The following is a 22,643-nucleotide window of genomic DNA, read 5'->3' as shown; positions in this document are numbered from 1 at the left end:
CGGGTCCCAGGCGTGTACGCACACTGCGCGAAGTCAGATTCCAGGCTGTGTATTGGTCCAGGAAGATGACTGGGGATGGGGTGTATCCTTGTTGTGCTCCTAGGCTCGTGTTAGGGGTATTCTTCACCACCCTCTGTGGGGTGTTGGGGTGTGTCCGGATTAGGGTGAGCTTGCTCCTGTGCGTGCATCGTGCATGTGTGGGTGAGTGTAGTGGAACCGAGTATCAGGGTTGGGTGCTTGCATCAGCACTCAAGTCTATGTCTTGGGTGGGTGTTGGCGTAATCTCCTCTCAGGTGTCAAGAGGCCAGAGTGGTGGGAGTGTCCAGATTCCCCCAGGAGTACACAGTGTACCTGGTCACCCTCCCCTCACCGCTCCAAGCTGGTCAAGACTCTTTAGGGAGCAGTCCGCACGGGGAGGGCCTGGGGCAGTGGTGTACCTGAGCGGAATAAGAGAGTGGGGGTGCAAGGGGCGGGCCAGGTCCCCGGGCGCGGCGCGGGCTCGGGGGACCCGCGCGGCTGACGTCAGGCGACTCCTTAAATAGAGCCGGCAGCGCGCTCCACTCGGCATTTCCCGAGGAGCCTGATCGCGGCCGGCGCCAGCGCCACCGTCCGGTCCGCGCATCCTCCCGCCGGCACAGCCGCACGGCCATCGAGAGTCCCCTGAAAGGCGCTCCGAGCATCCGGAATGGGGCTTCGGGCGCTGGGCGCGCTCCGAACCCGACCCGCGTGAGAGCTGAAGAGTGCCGGGAGCCGCCCCGCTACCCGGAGCCCCAATCGCTTAGCACCGGGAGATGCTGGCAATGCAGCCACCCGGTCCCCGAGGAGTCACCGTTCCCGGGACCCCCGGGCACGGTGCTCGCCCAGGTCAGCAACCCTCGGAGGAGACGGCGTCCACTACGCCTGACCCGCACGGCGGGGACAACGCCACGCGAGCCCTCTAGGCGATCGCAGGGCCATACAGCAGCTCCGCCGCAGGTGCCACCTCAGAAACCATGACCCCCGGCGCGGGCCCATGGAGCTATGGCCTATAGGGTCCTTGGCCGCGCGGGGCCACCTCAGCCGCGGAGAGCGCGCAGGCTGCTCTTCGCCTTCACGTTGTCCTTGTCCTGCACTTACCTGTGTTACAGCTTCCTGTGCTGCTGCGACGGTCTGGGCCAGAGCCGCCTGCTCGGCGCGCCGCGCTGCCTCCGCAGCCCCAGCGCAAGCAGCCAGAAACTTCTGGCGAAGTCCCGCCCGTGTGATCCCCCGGGGCCGACGCCCAGTGAGCCCAGCGCTCCCAGCGCGCCGGTAGCTGCTGCTCCAGCACCGCGTCTCTCCGGGTCCAACCACTCCGGCTCCCCGAAGGTGGGCACTAAACGGCTGCCCCAAGCCCTCATTGTGGGCGTTAAGAAAGGGGGAACCCGGGCGGTGCTGGAGTTTATCCGTGTGCACCCGGACGTGAGGGCCTTGGGCACCGAACCCCACTTCTTCGACAGGAACTACGGCCGAGGACTGGACTGGTACAGGTAAGGGGGCCACCACAGCTCCACTCAGCTAGGACTGCTCCATCCTTGGAGCCACCCCTTGACTTATTAAGCCGGCAAGCGGATGTGGATGATTACTATGGGAGGATCCACCCCAAACTTCCCAGAGACTAGTTCTACACGAGGTTCTTTGAAGTGCAAATGGCAGGGCAGCCCTTCCTGTCCCTGGGGTTCCTGTAAGAAAGGGGGCATTTCCAGTCAAACATAGGTGCTGGCTGGAAGGTTGGCTTCCATGTCCAGTTTTTAGGCCGGATGGGGCTGCTTGCCCAAGGCGAACGGTTGTCTGACCACAGCCCTACTCTGACCCTAAGCTGTTCTTCCCTGATCTGTGGCACCTGACGCTGAGAAAAGGAAGCCAGGACAAAGGCCGTCTGGAGTGGTTCCTGCCTGGATAGGGTCCCATACTTCCGACAAAATGACAGCATGCCCGGAGTTCTTGCCATGAGTAAGGGAACAAGGTCTAACCCTTTGAGAATGCCAGTCTCAGCTGCAAAGATTTGCTCCCATTCTGGGGCTCACTCCCTTAGTCTCTCTAGTTCTGGGTTAGTGAGCTTGGATGAAAGGAAGAAACCTTGTATTTTAGTCGTGGCTCTGACAAGGAGATTGAGCAAGTTCCTCAAACTCTAGCAGTCTCTCTTTCCCCATCCATCATGAGGGCCAGGGAAATAGTTCTTGCCCTGTTTACCTGCCAAGACTTTTTCAGAGTGTTTGAAAGATGTAAAAATAACAGCGTTGGGGGGGGGGTGTTTTTAAAATAGCAACCAACGGGAGGGATTTGGAAGACAGGTGGGCACTTAAAGCGAAGGCTAGATGGAATGAGTCCTAGGAATAGTCAGACATGCCTAGAAAGTTCACTCTTCCCCTGGACTTCTGCTGGCTACAGTTCGCCCCAGTGGGTGGTGTCTGAATGTACAATGAGGCTTCACTGAGGTGGCGGCCTTCACTCTCCAGTCCTCCAGTGCCCATTGGCCTTTCACACCCTATGTGGTGAGGAACTGCAGGATAGGTCCACAGAGGGGCTGAGTCAGAGCGCCTTTGGGGCTGGAGGATGATGCATGGACTTCTGATGTCATGGAATTTACCTGAAGACATTCTAGACAGTTCTGCATAGTAATGGAATTGTGGAGAGTCACCATGGTGGCTGACAGTTGCTGAAGCTGTTTTTATTTTATTTTATTTTATTTCCACATAAAGGAAATCCTTTAGTCACTAGACTCACGAGCATACTGGACAAAGGATGGTTTCATTAGAAAGATGACCCTAATGATGTCGTAACAAAGAGTTCTGGATTTCCAAAGAAGGAGGACCCATGGGAATGGCTTGTCACCCTTTTCAGCTAGCCCTGGCCAGCAGCAGCTATGCTTGTGAAGAGCAAGGGATGGGATACATGCTGTCCCCAAGAGGCAGACACACTGTCTGTAGTGGGGTCAATCAAGGGACTCTTGGCACACAGTCAGGTGTGGCTTCATGCCAATGCCAATGGTCCACCATGTTTTCTGAACTGTGACCCATGAGTGTTTCATCTAGTTATGTGCAAACACTATCTGAACCAGACCCCAGGGGATAGACCGCAGAAGCAGGACACTAGTGCCCTGCTTGAGGTCAGTCACACTCACTGCATGCCAGGGTTTCCTCGACGGAAAATATGAAGATCGTTATGAAATCTTTTTCCACGGGGAAGTGCTTTTTAAGTGCAAAATAGCAAAATTCTGAACATCTAGCTTTTAGGTAATGTGTCTCCCATAAACACCTCTATGTTGAGCCCAGGCTTTCCTTCTCTGTTCCTCCCTCCTCCACCAAACTGCCGTACCTCAGGCTTCCTTTCTGGAGCCTGTGTCATTCAGGGATGTCGGCTTTTTATTTTTAACCTTGGCATGTGTGATTCTAAGCCAGCTTAGCTGTGAACCTTGGAGATGGGAGCCATGCCTTTTTTTTTCTCCCTAGCACATTTGGATTCTGCTAAAATTCTCAGCTGAATCTTGGTAGGTTTTATTTAACATGAAGCACACTGACAGCTCCACTTCTTTCTCTCTCTCCCCTCCCCCACTCTTCTTTCCTTCTTGATGTTTCTCTAAAGGAAGGATTAGCCTGGCGGTCTGGTCATAACTATGATACCCATCAGTTTCTCAGGAAGACTGGGAAGTTCCAGCACTCAGGAAAGGGCTGTGTGTTTTGTGATTTTTTTTTTCTGGAGGTGGGGGGGATGCAACCCCACCCCAGGTCAAGGATTTCATATAGGTATTGCTGTTTCCACAAAATGTGATATACTCCCCTACTTGGGTACTGCTTCTCTCTGTTTTATCTCTTACCACCACTTCAGTAACATGCAGTAATTGCAGAAACTATGGGGATTCCTTACAATATCTGCTCAAGGGGCCTTTTACCCACGGCTGTGGCCTGGGTTACCTGGGGCAAGCTGCATGCTTGCGGTGGAATCTATGATCCCCGTCCCATTTGGAAGCCCTGGAAGACTACTTCTTAGGCCAGAAGGTCTAAATGCAGATAGACAATGGGAAAATAAGAATCACGGCCACCAAGCCACAGGTGAGACTTCCCCATAAAGGCAGAATTGATATAGCCAGAGAGATACCATCAGCAAAAGGAACAAGTCTATGGAGCTCCCACCTTCTTTATTGCTGGGTCCCAATCCCTTCTTGGGAACCTCTGAGCCAGGTCACTTTTAGAGAGCCTGCTCTCTTGCAGGGGAATTCCTCTAACACCCTTCTGTGATCTAGTCTCTGGCTCTAACCTCACCTGTGTGTCTGTTCTGAGTCCCCCTCTTCAAATTTCCTCCCAGATGGATCTGGAAGGGTGTAGGGTGGAAGCCACTAGCTGCTCAGAAGAAAAGGAAAAGCTAAAATAGGTTGATGACAGTCCCGGGGCAGAATCCTTTGTGTCAAAGGCCAGAGATGACCTTGTTAGATGCTATGCAATTTGGAAAAGGGTGATCACCCCAAGTCCCAGCTGCCTTCTTATGGAATGCAGCCATTATAATTATCCCAGGTTTGAAGAATGAACCTTGAAACATTGCATATGAAAGTTCCATGGGAGAATCTTTGGTATATGAAGAGAGGCAGGGCAATGGTGTTACTACTGTTGCCACAATTCCTGCTGTTTTGCTACCAATATTCCTGCTATTGCCATTAGCGCTCCTGCTAACACAGCTGTTAGTGCTGAACCTGCTGCCGCCACCAAATGGGGCTGAAGAATGCACTGCTAAAGAAACAGTTTCAGACTTCCTTTTTTTTCCACGTGTGTGTACCCAAAATCACACTTATGAGTGTATGCGTGGAAGCTAGAAGTTGAGCCCTTTTCCTCCGTGGTTTTTGAAACATCTCTCTCTGAACCTGGAGCTCACTGATTCTGATTACACTAGGGAGGATGACCAATGATTTCCAGGGAAATGTCTCCTCAACAGAGAGATTATAGGCGCTTGCTCGTGGGTTTTTTGGTTTTATGTGAGTTCTGGGCACCTGAACCGAGGACCTTCCTGCTTGTGTGTACTGCAAACGCTTTACCCACTGAGCCACTCCCTCACTCCACCTTTTTCTTTCTTCCTTTTTTCTGTCTACCCTTTCATCAATCTTATCCTTGCTTCTTTCTTTCCCCTTTCTCCCCACCATCTCTTTCCTAACCTTGCACTGATAAAATTTCACCTCATATATCTGCATATCTATTTACCCACCTTTAAAAATGAGAATCATGTCTGACCTAGTCTTTTATGTCGTATAAAAAGCATATGTGATACCTTATATGAAAACATTCAACAATCTAAGATTTCACATAAGATACTTTTGTTTCACCCAAGTTTGCCTCTGATAAAGCCTATTTGGTACAATCGTCATTTATGAAGAAATATAAGTGGTGCTGTGTCCAGGAGTCTTTAGGGTTCAAGAGGAAGGTGAGTTTGGTTTCAAGCGTCTTGATTGTGCTAGCCCTATGTGTTGGCAGGGCGTGCTTGTGGAGAAGAAGGAAGTCTTTTCTAAATGCACTAAAATGCCACCAGGAGCAAGTTAATACATGACAATTGACTCTGCACCAGTGTCCAAACGTTGATAGATGAACTTGCTGTAAAAGGTAGACCCCCATCTCATATCTCTGCTTACTTTCTTGTTCAGCCTTGGTGCCTTCTTGGGACTGTATAAGACAGACAGACACAGGATTTGCCACAGGGGCGATGGTCTAAGTAAGACAGAGAACGCAAAGCACAGAATGAAACCTACCACATCGTCAAGCTCATCCAAATTCGTGACTCATACATAACAGCAAAGCCAAACTCGGGCTCAGCAAGCCTTAGGAGGAAGCCCACAGGCAGGAGACAGGGCCCTTCTGCACGAAGAAGAGAACAGAGAAGGCTTTGTATCTTAGAGCGAACTGATCAACGCGCGAAACAGACTTCTTCTCACTGTGTGTTCAGGTGATCTGTGCCCTCCCTCCCCCACACGTGTGTGGTCTCCTGTACAAGCGTCTTTCTTTATGAGGAGTTTTCCTACCTGGGTCCAGGGGAGTGTGACACATTCTGATTAAACGAAACTTTTGAGTGTGGCAATTCCCCATCTGTGAGCCTTGCAGCACACCGGAGTTATATTAGTTAGTCCAGTGTGTGTACAGTTCTCCGGCACTGAGCATTATCTCAAAGGCAGAGTTGTCATTGCTCCAGGAAAAAAGGGGAGGGGAGAGTCGATCTTACTTTTCTCTGGAGCGTCAAGGAACTACATGAGCTGGAAATGGAAAATGGGATGTCCCCAAAGCCTTTGCTTGAGCTTGTGAAGTGAAGAAGACCCTGAGATTTTCACCGAATACACATTGTTAAAACAAAGAAAAGTATTGCTTAAACGAGAAAGTAAGCATAGCTGTTTTGTTTTGTTTTAACTTTTCTGAGATTAAAATGTCTTGCAATGAGTGGTGGATGTTCCAGCTTCCATGAAATACTCGGTTTCCACCTTGCCTTGCTTGCAGAACTGCTCCTCACCAAACAGTCTTCTGCCTTGAAAGTGTGGCTTCCCCAGTCACCCAGAACTCCATCCGTCTTCCAAAGGACTACTGACTACATGGAGAATCCCCATCACGGTATCTCAACAGCCAGCAGCAGGGGTCTCTGTTGGAGTTGTATCCATTTTGAAATTTCAACTGTTATCCATACCATCTTCCTGAAGGCACCTATTTTACAACTAGGGAAAGTGTGGGACAGCTGCCCACCAGAGATGTGCCGCTGTAATGTTCTCCGTGGGCAGCTGTAAAGAGACACTTACTTACGTAGACCAGGAGGCACGTCGCAAGAGCCCCTATCCATTCTGGTGCACAGTCAGTGTCAATAGGTGCTGTTTCCTGAGTGTTTCTTAATGTTCTCCGCATCCAGTGTTCAGCAGTGTTGAACAGTGTTCTTTTCTTGGTTAGCCCTCCATGAATCATTTCGGAATGATTGAGTGACAGAGTGGGTGTGGAGGGGCGGAAGCACACAGCTCCCTATTGATCCGGATCTGCTGGATGACTTGGAAGGGAGGCCAACTCTCTGTGAGATGGCTCACAGCCAGTGGGCAGGGAGGAGGGAGGTAGCTAAGCAGATACTCGGCTGTGAGTCAGGCCAGAGGGGTCTAAAAGGTCATGCAGCCATGCTAAGTCTGTGGCACCTACCATTTCCCCTAGAGCTAACTCTGAGGTGGGTTAATCCATTTATTTGTCAAACGCCCACCATTGGCCAGGCTCGGTGCCAGGCTGCTGTGGGCTGGCTCTGCTGCCACTCTCTTCTCCTAATGGGCTGCACTGATGGGCTGAAGTGCTTTGTAGTCCACGAGCAGCTTGACAAGGTGGGTAAAAGCCACCAGTGAGAGGAAATAACTTAGCATTTCAGAGGTAATTGCTGCCTGTCAGGCTACACAGCTGGGCTGTTGGTCCAATGCTTCACTCCCCAGGGCTTTCTCTGTGGGAAAATGGGACTGGGTGAGGCACTGAAGGCTCTGCTTGAGAACCCTCTCCCAGGAGACCTAGCCAGATGTGCTGGCTTGGTCATGGGGTCTTCGGCATCATGTGTTCCTAGGTACACATTAGCGGTTGCGTCTTCCTAAACTTCCAGCCAGAGGAGCTAGTAATGGTTCTTTCTTGGTGCCTACTTCGCCCATTTCATCTCTAGGTGGAGTCTAGAGGGACTTCCCACCACCATCTTCTGATCCTTGACAGACCTCCCATTCTGGAGGGGTGAATCCAGCATTTTCTAGAGTTCAGTCATTAGAGTGCACCACCTCTATTATAAATTTCTTAATATTTGTGTTTCAGTGATCTCATTTAAACTTAGCCGAGGCTGAGGAGAATAAGGCAGAGGGAGGCTTGGCCAGTGAGTGGTAAGTTACAGGTAGGGATAGAAGGCTCTGGTAAGCTATTGCTTACCAGAGTGAATAAAGATAGCAATAATGCATTCCACATTTAAAAAAAAAACTGGAAAATTTCGGATGCTCCACTATAAAGAACTGATAAATGAGGAGATACGCAAATCTAACCTGACAATGCGTATGTGTGTTGACATTTCAGGTGGTAATTAGTCCTCTTATGTTAGGCTTCAGTTATTATAACAGAACAGCAGTGATAGGCAACTTAAGAAAGAAAGCGGCTCATAGTCTTAGAGGCTCCAGCTCACCATCGATTGCTCCATTCTTATGATATGTGCAAAGGCAGTCTACAATGCTGAGTGGGTGGAGGAAGCCTGAATCTCATGGTTGGGAACACAGGAGAAAGAGAGAAATGGTCTAGATTCCTATTAGTCTCTCCAAGGACACATGCCAGGGACCAAACACCTTCCACAACACCCAGCTTCTTTTTCAAAAAGTTATCTCTTTCAGTTTTTGAGATTATACTATAATTCCATCATGTCCCCCTTGTCTGTTCTCCATCCAAGCACTCTCATTTACACCCCTTGCTCTCTTTTGACTTCATAGCCCCTTTTTCATTATTTGTTGCTGCATACATGTATTTACATACACATATATCCCTAAATACATAAATATGAACGACTCATTCTGTATAATGCCAAATGTACGCATGTTTTCATGACTCATCATTTGGTATTGGATAGCCAATTAGTGTGCTCTTCCCTTGGGAAGACTATTTCTCCTGCTTTCAGAATTCTTTAATTGCCTGTAGTTCTTTGTGTAGGGTTGAGGTTTCCTGGGCTTTACCCCATCCGTGTTAGCAAGTCTATTATTGTTGTTCTTGTTCATGTCATGTTTAGGCAGCAATGTTGGTGAGATTTCACACGTGTAGCTTCCTGATGTTACTAGGAGACATACTCTCAATAAACTCCATGTTCTTGAAATCTTTCTGCCCCCTCTTCTGCAATGTTTCCTGAGCCTTAGGTGAAAGAGCGTTTTGTAGATGTATCCATTGTGACTGGGATCCATAACTCTGCATTTTGACGGCTGAGGTTTCTGTAAGGATCTCCGGAGGGTTGTTGCAAAGAGAGGCTTTCTTGATGAGGAATAAAAGCTGCATTTCTCTGTGGCATAAGGATCACTCTTTGTAATGTAGTTAGGGACTGTGCTGTGGGAGTTGTAGATTCTTTTCTGAGACCCATGATTTCAGTAACCCTGGGTAGTTTTCTAGGTTTCCAGTAGCAGGCATGACCTCTCTCTTGTTGAGTGGGTCTTAACTCTAACAAGAGGGCTCTTGGCTACCACCAAGGTATGTGATCCACTACTGCACCCTGGGTTTGCTGGCTTTTGATGAGGTAGGTTCTCATTGCCATCAGGACTTGGAAGGACGGCTGCTAGTTTCTCTCCTTTGGAACCTTGCTTGATGCCTTCTGGTACCATGAAATCTAGTACTCAGTAGGAGGGTTTCAGGTCAGTTCCAGCTCAGAGGTCTCTTAGCCCTGTAGGGCCCCTTCTCTTAAAGTTTCTATTACTCCCAGTAGTACCAAGTCTTAAACACATGGTCTTGAGCAGCATTTTCCAGATCCAAGCCTTGCCGCCATCTATATACACATTTTGAAATGTTTTATGCATCATCTAAAGAAATAAACTTAATTTTAAAAATTATATAATCTCACATGCTAAGGAGTTTATGGAAGGAGTTAGTGGAGAGAGTAAAGAATGGATATAATCATATTTATTGTATACATAAATAAATTCTTTAGAGTAAAGGAAAATTTTTAATCTTTCATAAAGAACGAGGCTTCATCATTTCGTTTAGTTCCTACTTTGGAATGAATAGCATACCTCAATATATGTATGTAATGCAGATCAGAGTGACAAAGGGAAGTCCTAAATGCTTCATCTTTTAGGCACAACGTTCCTCTTTTGAGAATAAATGACACGCGGCCATTTTGTGCATCTCTCTAATGACATTATCTATTTGTAAACCTAACACAGTTTATGCAAATACATTTCAAATAAATATATTTACAAAGCAAACTTGTTTAAATAAACCACCCTAATGGAAAGCCAGCAGCACTTTCTGAAGGTGATCTCAAAGCAGACAACTTGGGGGGGATGTGGGGAAACAGTGTTATTGAGGTTTTACCAACGAGCACACTGGAGTGCTCCAAGCCTACAGAATTCTTTGTCTTTAGTGGGAATATCAGGAGACACTAATAGGTTAAGGAAATATTGGCACCAAAGTGAGTAATTCCTCCTTGGTGTGAGCACTAGAAATAGAGCCACAGTTAAAATGATGGCAAATTTCCTTTCTACAGTGCAGCGGTATTTGCAGGTTCCTTGAGTCACACGGGACCATGACCAACATCATGAGAAACAAGCCTGGAGTTTGTAGAAAACCCAGCTGAAGTGAATGCATCAGTGGCTCTGGGCTTTTTAGGTTCGTATGATGTTTTAACAACAGGGAGGAGAAAACAAAATGAAAACTCAGACCAAATGCAAGCATGAAGAGAAGTGTTCCAACGTGCAGTGTTCACAAGCACATCGAGGCTTCGGAAGAGCCAAGTTACCCTCAAGAAAATGTACGGTGGGCATGTAAAGGGACACATATATCAAGCCACCAGGCTTCCTTGCTATTCCCACTAATAGGGGGAAAGCCACAGCCCACCCCTGACTGTCACTTTAACCTAGTTTGTGCATAATCGCGGATGCCAAATCCAAGATGTCAGTGCAAAAACAAGAGAAAAAGTTGTTTTTGTTCGGGAGTCAGAAATATACAGAAGGGGGCTTGTGAGTATTTCTTTCTCTTTTGAGGTTTACACGAGACAGGTGTTTCTTTAACATTTACATCTGGGGCTGGGGAGGTGGCTCAGTCAGTAAGGTGCTGGCCATGCAAGCCTGAGGACCTGAGCTTAAGCCGTAGCATCCGGGTAAAAAAACAAACAAAAAACCAGGCACTTTTACAATCTCAGTACTGGGTAGGCAGAGGCAGGAGGACCACAGTGGCTCACTGGCCAGGTAGCTTAGTTTGCCCTGTGAGCCGCAGGTCCCATTGATAAAGTCTAACTCAGAAAATACACACTATGTGGTGGACGGCTCCTGAAGAACGGCTGCCGTAGCTGATCTCTGATCTCCACACAGACATGCGCAGTTATGTCTGTGCACCTCACAAAAACCTGCGCAGACTTCTGTCTCTTCCATTCTGTTGTGAATAACACGAGGCATTAGAGCTTGAGTTTGAAATGGTCCCCAGAATTGTGCTTTGAACACTCAGTCCTGGCTGCTGCTGCTCTTTGGGGGATCATGGAGTCTTCAGGAAGTGAACTTGCCTAGTGGAAGTTGTTGTTGGTTACCTACTTCTAGTTTGGGCCCATACCTGTTTCCAGGTCCACTGCGATATTACTAGCTGCCGATCCAGGCCTCTCGTTGGACCGTCTGTCCCATTATGACACCCCCGCCACGACTCACACCGAACCCTCCAGAACTATGAGCCACCGTGAAGCCTTCCTCCCCACGTTGTTTCTGTAGATCATTTTAGTCACAGCAGAGAGAGTAACTAATGCATGCAGCTTGTATTCAGGAGAGCAGGGAGTCAGTTCTACTTCCCCTGTCTGTTTAACATTCCTGAGCCAAGAGCGGAAGGAAGTGTGTGAGAAAACAGTCCCTGGAGAAAACAGTCCCTGGGACTTCCCATATTATTAGCTGAGACATTTGCAGGGTGTCGATGACAAGACTCCCAGACCCTGCCTTTAATGGGGCAACAGTCGTCAGTATTGCTGGGGAGATGGCTTACTGCTAAGTGTTTCCCTGCCCTTAGTGCCCACTGCCGGGCAAAGAGCCCCAGATCTACTGTGAAGCTGGAGACAAATGAATCAACATGGAAGCTGTGCCTCCTGGTTGACCTGGGAACCTTGAGAAAGAATGAGAAGCTAGATCACTGTGGAGGGTGGGGACCCAGATTCAAAGAGAGCATGGGATAAACTAAAAATGAGAAGGGCACAGACACTACTGTGGGTCACCTTATTGGCAGGCTTTTCCAACACATCAAGGAGAAGCCTAAAACTATGGGTAGTGTAAGCATAGATGCTATATACACTATGATTATACATCCCCCACATGTATAATAAAATGTGATCCATAAATTAGGTAGGGTGAGAAATGAGTAGCAATAAGTATGAAAACAGAACATTTGTAACAATGCATTATTGTAAGTTAGGATCTATCTATCTATCTATCAATCATCTATCTATCTATCTATCTATCTATCTATCTATCTATCTATCTATCTTTCTTTCTTTTTGTACCCTTGGTTTTTCTCTTAAGGAGGCACGTCGCAGCTTCTCCTTGGCTTCTCCAAATCTCCAGCACTGCTACCCATGCAACCTGGGGCTATGATCAAGTAAATAGGGGTTATTTAACACAGTACCAAGACAAAACACCAAGAAACAAGCTCAAGGGAGGAGGGATGTATTTTGGCTCAAAGTTTTAGAGGTCATTTGTCCCATGTGTTTGGGAAGAACGTCATAGTGATGAGAGCATGGGTCAGACAAAGGGACTTCTTACCTCATGGCAAAGGGAAGGAGAGGGGGAGGGAGAGAGAGAGAGAGAGAGAGAGAGAGAGAGAGAGAGAGAGAGGGGGGAAGAGGAAGAAGAGGAGGAGGAGGAGGAGGAGGAGGAGGAGGAAGAGGAGGAGGAGGAGGAGGAGGAGGAGGAGAAGAAACAGAAAGTGTCCAGGACAATATTTCCCCTAAGAAACTGCCCCCAATGATCTACTTCTGGCAGCTAAGTTTTACTTCCTACAGCTTCCAGACCCTTTCAAATTAGTTCCATCATCTGAAAAGCAGGCATTCAACATCTGAACCTGTAGGAAGAATGCAATACTGAAATAACAGCTTTATGATAGTCAGTCTGATAACTAAGGCAGTTACTGAGTAGCGGGTGGGTAGCATATACAGTGTGGATACAGTACATACAAGGACGGTTCACTTCCCATTTAGAAGATACAAGGGTGGAAATGACATTGTGTAGTCAGGCTTTTCTTTGGGTCACCAGCTCACAAATGAAGACAAGGAGACTTATTATTAATTATGAAAGCTTGACCTTAGCTTAGGCTTTTTCCCAGCTAGCTCTTATAACTTAATTTTTCCTGTTTTTACTAATCTGCATTCTGCCACGTGACTTGGGTACCTTTCCTCTGTATATATGTCTAACTTCAGTGTCTGACTGGCATCTCTCTTGTGCCTAGATTTATTTCTAGTTCTTTTCTCTGCCTAGAAGCCCTGTCTATTTATTCTCTCATACCTAGCTATTGGCCATCCAGCTCTTTATTGAACCAATTACAGGGACACATCTTCTCCCAGTGTAAACAAATATCCTGCAACACCATCATGTTATTCATTGCAATGAACAATTAACAGAAATTCTCTTATTCTGGGCTTTCTTCTTTAATAAGTTTAAATCATACTGCATGAGAAACTGCCAAAAAACAAACCACAGACATGGAGCATGGGTAAATGGAAATCCAAAGCTCAGACCCCGAAGTCGGGAGGACTGTGTCGGTATCTCTGCTCCACCACTTGCTGGCTGTGTGTCCACCAACCATTATTTCTTTTTGGCACAGTGTTCTGTGTTTTGGCAAAGTGCACACTGGGGCTCAATCATACTGAGTGTCTGATAGGGGAGCAGTGGGGACTCAACGGGCAATAAAAGTGCTCCAAGCATTTCTTTTCTTTTTTTTTAAAAAAGATTTATTTATTTATTATGTATACAGTATTCTCAGTATTCTGTCTGCATGTATGCCTGCAGGCCAGAAGAGGGCACCAGATCTCATTACAGATGGTTGTTAGCCACCATGCGCTTGCTGGGAATTGAACTCAGGACCTTTGGAAGAGCAGGCAGTGCTCTTAACCACTGAGCCATCTCTCTAGCCCTGCTCCAAGCATTTCTTGTGCAAAAAAAGTCCAACAAATATTAACTGTGATTATTGACCATTGATACCATCATTGAGGCTTTATTTATTTCAATACTAATAACACAAGGATGAACAGAACTTATGTCCTGCCTCTGGGCTTCTCACATGTTGGCGGGGTTTTGAGATGCCCATGACAGTTTCATAGACAAGTCAGAGAGCAGTGCAACAGAGGTGCCAGGAGACCAAGAGTAGAAGGGAAAGGAGATGGATCTAGTCAGAGGAAGGCTTCCTGGAAGAGATGTATGATCTAAACCCCCAAGGAGCAGACAGCCAGAGGTGATGTCCTGCCAGCGGATGGAGAGGGGTCCTTGTGGGCATGTTGTGTATAAACATACACACCCCACAATTTCACCTCTAGTGAAATCACAACGTCAGTGTCACCCACATGGTGATGGCTTGCTATTTGTCAAACACATACCGTACCTCAGAAAGCGGGGTTTATTGTCAGGAGCTGAATGGGAAAAACAAGTCAGGAAGACCTAAGCAACAGAAACTCGCTCACATGGTAGAGGCCCCCATGCTGGGCAGAGCAGTGAGAAGCCTTCCAGTTGAGGCCTAAGCTTGAGTGAGTTTGCAGTCGCTTTTGCCTCTACTGGGAGGCTTCCTTTCTCAGTTGTCTCTCGATTTGGTTCTTTTTGTAACACAGGTCTCAGATGATATGCATCTCACCTCCACAAAACCAAAAAGCCCTCCTTAGTCACCTGCTAGAGGCCAGCTCCCCTTCCTCACCCTTCTGTAACTTTCTTCTCTGCCTTCTTTTGTTCACTGCGTGCTTGTTGCTCCAACTCAAGTGTATCTTAATCACTCTCTCTTGACTTTGAAAACTCGTTAGGTGCAGAAACCTTGCCTGTTTCTTTTATGCTGACATCCCAGAGCTCAGAGTGGAGACTGACACACAGTAGGTCCTCAAAAAGTATTAGTTGAGTGAATCACACAGATGTGAGACATGGCTGAGACCATGAGTCTGTTCTGAGGCCACCAGTAACTTATGTCCCTTTATTTGGATTACTTTATGGTCTCTGACAGAGTGAGAAAATACGGAATTTGTATGTTTGGGGCTTGGTCGTCATGTCATCAGATGTCTATTGAGCACCTACTATGTAATGGCTCTATAGTAGTCACTGGAGAGAAAGTCGTGAAACATCCAGACAAAAGCCCACGTCCTTGAAAGTCAACAGTTAAGATATGTCTGTGTCAGATGATGCTAAGTGCGAGAGAGAGAGAGAGAGAGAGAGAGAGAGAGAGAGAGAGAGAGAGAGAGAGGGAATATGTGGGAGAAGGGCAGAAAAGTATTGGTGGGATCAAGGGATTGCAGTTGCCAATGGTTAAGAGTAGAATAGGCCTCTCTGGGATGGTGATATTTGAATTAAGACCCAAAGGAGGTACAGGGATAAAGAATGCTATAATTTAATGGAAAGAAGTGTCTGGCAAAGAGAAAAGCAAATGCAAAGCTTCCAATGACACCTGGGACAGTGGAGTAATGGTGGTAATCCTCAGAACCTCAGAACCTCAGGACCGGGGTGGCCAGAGTGAGTCCAGCAAGGGGGAGAAACATAATAAATTCAGGGAGCAGCAGAGGGCAGATTAAGCAGGGCCTTAGAGACTCCTGCAAGAGCCTAGTCTTCTGCTTTGAGTCAATGAGAGGGAGCTGGGTGGCTGGAGTTCTGGGATCCTATGATCTGATTTTGTTTGTTTGTTTGTTTGCTTGCTGTTAGACAGGTTCTCGTGTATCTCAGTTCAGCTTTAAGTTTGCTATATAGCCAAGAATGACCTTGAATTTTGGATCCCACCTCCATCTTCTGAGGGCTGGGATTACAGAGCCATGCCATGTCTGGTTTTTATGCTGCACTGAGGGCAGAAGCAGGGCTTTGTGCATGCTGGGCGAGCACCCTACCCACTGAGTTACAGCCCTACTCCTGACTTGCTTTGACAAGCTCTCCTGAGCTGCTCTGATAGGGAGAGCAAGGCCAGAGCAGGACAGAACAAGGCTGCAGCAATGGTAGTGGTGGACAGAGAAACCCAGGGGCAGATGCCCAACATGGTCTGAGAAAGTGGTTTCGGGATTGGTTGATGAGGGCAGGGTGTGTGGGAGAAGTCAAGCAAGACGATGACTGTGGCAATGAGGGTGACCAAGGCCATGCTCTTGTTGGGCACAGCTGAGCTACAGGAGTATCTGTGGTTTCTCTCTGTTAAGCTTTTAAAGACCATTGAGGTTTTAACCTAACCCTTCCAAACCCAACCCCTGGGCTGACGTTTCAAACATCCATCTACAGGCGTGGGTGGGTAAACTAACCACAGAACGTCGTTCAACTGTAACCTGCATTCTCCATTCCAAAAGAGGTGGTCAATGGCAGAGCACCCATTCCTAGGGGGTCTTTGGGGCCCATTTTAAAAAATGAAGTGTTTGGATGACCTCTGGACGTCCTTTGGAGGATCTTATCCAGCCCCAAAAAGGCACATGTCACTTGTACATGTCACCCAGCTTCTCCGCTTTGCTCCAGCCCCTCCCACAGGTGTGTCAAGCTGTCTTGATGACGTGATCAGATTGGAGGCTGACGCCTGTGGTTTCCTTCTGAAAGAACTGAACACCGACACGGCTCTGAGATAAGCGGGTTCCAAACTCTCCCAAACTTCCCCCAAGCTGCTGAGGCACGGGGAATGTTCTCTGCCTTGGCAGCCTCTTTGCAGCGTGTTTCTGCTTTGATGGCTTTAATGAAGATATGAAATCATCTAACAGCTTGCATTTTGCTCAGGCGAGATGGCTTAAAGTGGAGGCAGCGCTTCCTAGGATCAATCCCCATCTTCAGAAGTGGTTGGTTAAACTCTCGGCAGTTATAGCCACTTCTCACTGGAACTGTGTGGGATCTGAATTATTAATTCTGTGAAAAATGAGTTAAGTCGCCACGGAGCTCTGGAGTGGCGCCAGCCCCACCCTGGTTGCCTTTCTCGTCTTTCTCCAGCATGAACTTCTCAGTTAACCAGAAATCCTAGGCAAAATGGCTACATCTCTTTCTGTTAGTCATTCTGCCAAGGGAAAGAACTATGTTGGCTTTTCTTTAGGAGACAGGCACTCTGTCAAAGGCATTTACAGGTTCTTGAACCTGGGACTCAGTTTAATCACAACTGTAGAAATAAGGTCATATCTAAGCACCTCCACGTCTACCAGCGGGCTGATGCCTAGAGAAACATGTAGAAGGGGTGGGACACCCTGGGCTATCAGAAAATAGCTTTGGGAACAGGAGGATGGGACTGAGCCTCCCAGAGTGACTAGTTCAATGCTTCAAAAATGGAGTGTTCTCACGGGCTCTGTGGGTCATAAATAAATGAACGATGTTGACTGTGAGCCAACAAAAATCAGGGGCTCATTTCAAAGCACTAAGTACCATTTCAACATCTTTGTATCACCAAATCTTCGCTGTTCTTTCTCTTTTTCCTCCTCCTTCCCTCTCTCCCTCCTTCCCTCCCTCCCTCCCTCTCTCCTTTCCTTCCATTCTTCCTTTCTTTCTTCCTGCCATCCTTCCTTCCCTTTCTTCATTAAAAAAGACCTTTACATGGTAAGGGAGAATTGTCTGTATTCTGTTAATCATATTATAAATAAACACTGATTGGCCAGGCAGGAAGTATAGGTGGGTCAACCAGATAGGAAGTAGAGGCGGGGTGATGAGAACAGGAGTATTCTGGGAAGCAGGAAGCTCCCTCCGCAGTTCTGCCCAGACCACTGGAGAGGCAAGATGTAAGCTGCCCTGCTGAGAAAGGTACTGAGCCATGTGGCTAACATAGATAAAAATAATGGGCTAACATAAGTTATAAGAACTAATAAGTAGCCTGAGCTAATGGGCCAATTAGTTTATAATCTTATGGAGTTCTCTGTGTGATTTTCTTTCGGGCTTGCTGGTTGTGGGGTACCAGGCGGGACAGAAACCCCAACAAGCAGGCCCTGTCATGTTACATTTACAATATAACAGGTATGGTGGTGCACAGCTTTAATCCCAGCACTGGGGAGATCAAGGAAGGAGGATCATAAGTTAGGAGCAGTCTAGTTATGTAGCAAGTTCAGGGCTAGTCTGGGCTACACAGCAAGACCCTGCCTCAAAAACAGATGATGAATTCTCCATTTGTAATTGTGTTTTACTGATTCAAAACTTCTTGCAAAAAATTATATGGACAGAGTATTACTGGTTGTGGTGGTTTGAAAGAAAATGAACCCCAAAGGGAGTGGCACTATTAGGCAGTGTGGCCTTATTGAAGGATGTGTGTCACTGTAGGGGTAGGCTTTGAGGTCTCTTTTGCTCAAGCTTCCCTCAGTGTGCAGACAGTTGACTTTCTGATGCCTTCCGATCAAGATGTAGCACTCTGAGCTCCAGCACCACATCTACCTGTGCACCTCCATGCTCTCAGTCATGATAATGAACTGAACCTCTGAAGCTGTAAGCGAGCCACCAATTAAATGTTTTCTTTATAAGAGTTGCCATGGTCATAGTGTAACCCAAACTAAGACCCAAACTAAGACCCTGGTCACCTGTCTTTTTGAAACTGGGAGAGTAGACTTCAGAAGCAAGCATCATGGGACCTCTGCTACTGATATACTGCGGTGTGTGTTGCTCCATCCTGCTATGCCTTGGTTTCTTTTATATGAGCTGATGGTCCCAATTGCTTTTATTCCATAGCTCTCTGAAATAAGTCAGTCTAACACACAGTATTAGATTTTATTGTCACCCCCATTGGTCCTCTTTCTAGAGCTATGGTTGAAACAGGTATGATTTTATCAGTCAGCTTATGTCAATGCCAAGAAAAGAGCAGACTTCGCTCTTAGATTGCTATGGTCTTCTCATTTGGGCCAATGAGAAGGAGAATGTCCAGAGTCAGGATGACACATGATTGGAGAAACCCATTTGGTTCTATTCCCGGACTCCAGGGAGAGAGTCAGCAGTCTCTGCTGCTCCTTGTCAGTCATGTGTGTGCTCACAGCACCCCTGTAGGATGCTGAATTTGTAATACTGTCACTGTCCCAAGCTGCTTTTCCATGAGCCGGATGCTCTACAAAACCTGGTCACTCCTCAGGCTCATGATGTCTTCACAATGGCTCCATTTCTGCATCTGTCCACTCTTCTCTTGTCACCAACATCTGGATGGGACCAGTGCTTAGAGGCTCACATTCTAGAGAGATTCTTGCTTGTAGTGAATGTCAGTGTCCACTCATTCTGGAAGTATGATAGATAGAATCCATCCTGGAGAGAGAGATCTTCTTGACAAGAAGCCCGGGGGATGTACAGAGATGGACCATAAATATCAGCCTAGAAGAACCTCTGTGGATTAGTTCTCAGCATGCACAGAAGAACAGAGGAACATTGGGATTTGGGGGTAAATAGGGCTGGAGGAAGAGAAGAGTCATGGCCAAAATAGGCATCCATAGCTTGATAACAAATGGGCTGCAAAGGTTAACACGGACCCCTTTAAAATCAAGTGAGGCATTGCTGCCAAGGATGGTCCATTGTGGCTGTGTGCCCAGCACTAGGAGTCATTGATCAACAAGCCAGAAGTCACTCAGACTATACTCTGCCTCTTGAGGCAATGTCCACATACCTCTGCATTTATGGGGACTTTCAGAAATCTTCATGACTTATTTTTCATGTACCTACAAATATCATTTATTTTATACTCTATTAACGACCTCTCATAATTTTTACCTTTCTACATCACTTAAAAATGAAACTTTAGGAGGCTGGAGAGATGACTCAATCAGAAAATTATTGGCTGCACAAGTGTGAAGACCTGAGGTCCATCCCCAAACCCATGTCAGAAAGACAGATAAAGTGGCATGCACTGTAATCTCAGCACTGGAGCAGCAGAGGCAAGAGGATCATGGGGAGTTAACCTAGCCAATTTGATGAGCTCCAGATTCAATGGGAGATTGTGTCTCAAAAGACAAGGTAGGGGCTGGAGAGATGTCCCAGAGGTTAAGAGCACTGGCTGCTCTTCCAGAGGACCCAGGTTTGATTTCCAGCACCCACGTGCCAGTTCAGAACCGTATAACTCTGGTTCCAATGCTCTCTTCTGATATCTGTGGGCACTAAACATATACTTATTGCTTAGTGAACTTATGTTCACTAAGTATACTTATGCATAAGTATACTTATGCCTTAGTGAACAGGCATGCATGTAGGCAACACCCATACACATTAATAATAATAAATGAATCCTTGGGAGCTAATAAGGTGGAGAACAGTTGAGAAAATATATGACATCAACACCTGACTTTTACATGCACCTTAACATAAAAGCATGTGCCCTTGCATGAATGCACACACACACACACACAGGAACTTTATATCACCATCATTAATGTCATTCTTTACTTTTTGCCAGAAACAGAAAGTAACCAAGAAAACAAACACAGTCATCACCAAACCATGAGCTCAGTGTTAGTCTAACGCTGTTGACTACCATGCTCTGTTGGCCACTATGCTCTGCCTGAGGCAGCCTTTCTCTGTTGAGCAGGAAAATAAAAAACAATCAGACATCTGGGAATATAGTTCAGTGGTAGTGTGCTTGCCTAGCACATGTAAGGCCTTAACACACTTACTTGCATGTGCACGCACACACACACTCGCATGCTCACACATACTTAGAGAGCTCTCACCAGCATTCTAGCAACTAAGACTTTAGCCATGGTGAAGTAGGAGACTCAAATGTAGAAACGGGAAGGCTAATTACTTGCTAATGACATGACTGAGTGGTAGTAAAGTGGCTGTGTGTACTACCTCATTTTTTAAGCATTGGTGCTGTGTCTCCCACATTTTGGGAAGTGCTGACCCACCTTCGCTCCTCCGGCTTTGGTGTCACCATATTACTGTATTATACTTAGTTGTCATGGTCCATCAACAGCTTGGGGGGGGGGGGACTGGCTGACATTACCAAGTCTGAGTGGTTTAAAAAGCTGTGATTCTGATTTAAATTGCAAATGGATGGGGCATCATGGAAAAGCGAACGCAGCCGTGAAAAATGGGAGGAAAAGATCCAGCTCTGCAGTATTTTTAGATCTCCCCCCTGATCGGTTTTGCATAATTTGTATCTGGACTTTGGCTTTGATAAGTTCCAATCACTCACCAATACACTCACAAAGGGCTAACCCAAGGCTTCCTCCCAATCGCCCTGAAACCCACCTGTGTGAAACCTTTGCGAAATACTCCCTGAAAAAACACTGTGACTTGGATGGGTCTTAGAGGCATCATGCCATGTTGAGTGAGAAGAAGGTTATGTACTGCATGTTTCCAATTATATATGACACTCTCAAACAGGCAAACCCACGAGCTAGAGAAAAACCTGTGGCTGCCTGAGCTTAGGACAGTAGGGAGGGTGCCTAGAAACAGTCAAGTTGGGAGCTATTCTGTAGCTAAAGATAGCGGTTCTCAACCTTCTAATGCTGTGACCCATTGATAAAGTTCCTCATATTGTAGTGAGCCCCAACCATAAAATTATCTCTTTGCTACTTCCTAACTGCAATTTTGCTACTGTTATGAATCATAATGTAAATGTGTGATATGTAGTATTTCTGATATATGATCCCTATCATTTGAAACAAAAGAGGGTTGTGACCCACAGTTTGAGAACCACTGACCTAAGACAGCCACTGTCCTGTATCCTGTCCGGAGTGGTAGTCAAACAAACTCAAACGTGAGTTAACATTTGTAGGTGTATAGATGGGAACAGCTCTAGGAGGGCTAACTGAGTTACAAAAAAGGAAAATTGAAATTGAGATGGACAAGCAGGCGTTTGGGATGAAATGAGATTGACCTGATAAAGCACATTGCATACATGTGTGAACTCTTAAATAATAGATAAAAAAATATTAAAATACAAACTACACGGGAGAGAGTACGTCTCAGGGATAGAAACTTCTTAAACATGCATGATGTGTTGGGTTTAAACTTAGCAGTCCAGAACAAACAAACAAACAAAGTTCATAGCACAGAATACCCTATTAAAGTCTACCTTTATAGTATATTTTCAAAGATAAAGCTAGAAAAGAAAATATTGGAAACATCCCTAACTGTAGGACTCGGGGACTGATGGATGCACACTCAGTAGACTGCAAGTCCTAATTATCGAGGGATCGCTCTTTTTTTTTCTTCTGAGTTTCCAAGCTTTCCTAACTTTTATTCTTGTTAGCTGTTAGTTTCAAGGCTGCAGTTGCATTAAAATATTACTCCATGTCCCACACATATCTTCCTGAATAACACAGAGGTGTGGAGTCAAGGCTGGGTGAACCTATTGTGGTGAAGCCTCCCTGGCAGAGAGCATCATGGCTGAGCTAGAAACATCCTCTTCTCACCCTACCAGATTCTGTCATGAATACACAGAGCAGAGACCAAAACCCTATAATGCAACTTCCTGGCCAAAGCAGCCAGGGCTGAGAAGAACGTCGATTTTGGAGTGTAGATACCCACAGCTCTCCTCCATGCACACTGTTGAGTCTCACCTTTCTAGAGTCCCGAGTGCTGCATAACTCCTCAAAAAGTGTTCATCAGAGGCCACCAAGCATGTCCTTTCTTTCATGACATCCGGAACTAGACATAAAGACCACATGCCCGGGACAGAAGGGAACCAGCAGGGCCTGCCTTTAAAGTGCTCACAGGAGATGCTCCTGCAACTTGACCTGGGTCCTGTTTGTCACTTGACTTCACTGAAATACTTTGCTTTTCCACCGAGAACTAAGATGCCATTTATAATATTGTCTCTCCCCTCGATTAAGTGTGTTTACCCAAACTTCCTAGACCAGAGGCC

The 22,643-nt window shown here is 46.6% G+C and overlaps 1 protein-coding gene across 1 annotated transcript in view; it reads left to right on the top strand.

Annotated features, from left to right (window-relative positions):
- Window positions 1-586: 586 nt before the first annotated feature.
- The window catches only part of Hs3st2 (heparan sulfate-glucosamine 3-sulfotransferase 2), a 100,739-nt gene continuing 78,682 nt past the window's right edge, over window positions 587-22,643 (top strand). Inside the window, exon 1 of the mRNA XM_048460493.3 lies at window positions 587-1,505. Coding sequence (XP_048316450.3) covers window positions 1,021-1,505 — 485 coding nt within the window. The 5' untranslated portion in view covers window positions 587-1,020. The remainder of the gene's footprint in view (window positions 1,506-22,643) is intronic.

Source organism: Myodes glareolus, chromosome 7 (assembly GCF_982192425.1).
Source record: "Myodes glareolus chromosome 7, mMyoGla1.1, whole genome shotgun sequence".
In the NCBI taxonomy this organism is placed as follows: domain Eukaryota; kingdom Metazoa; phylum Chordata; class Mammalia; order Rodentia; family Cricetidae; genus Myodes; species Myodes glareolus.
Note: the sequence above shows the minus strand (reverse complement) of the source record. Positions and strands in the feature narration are given on the sequence as shown.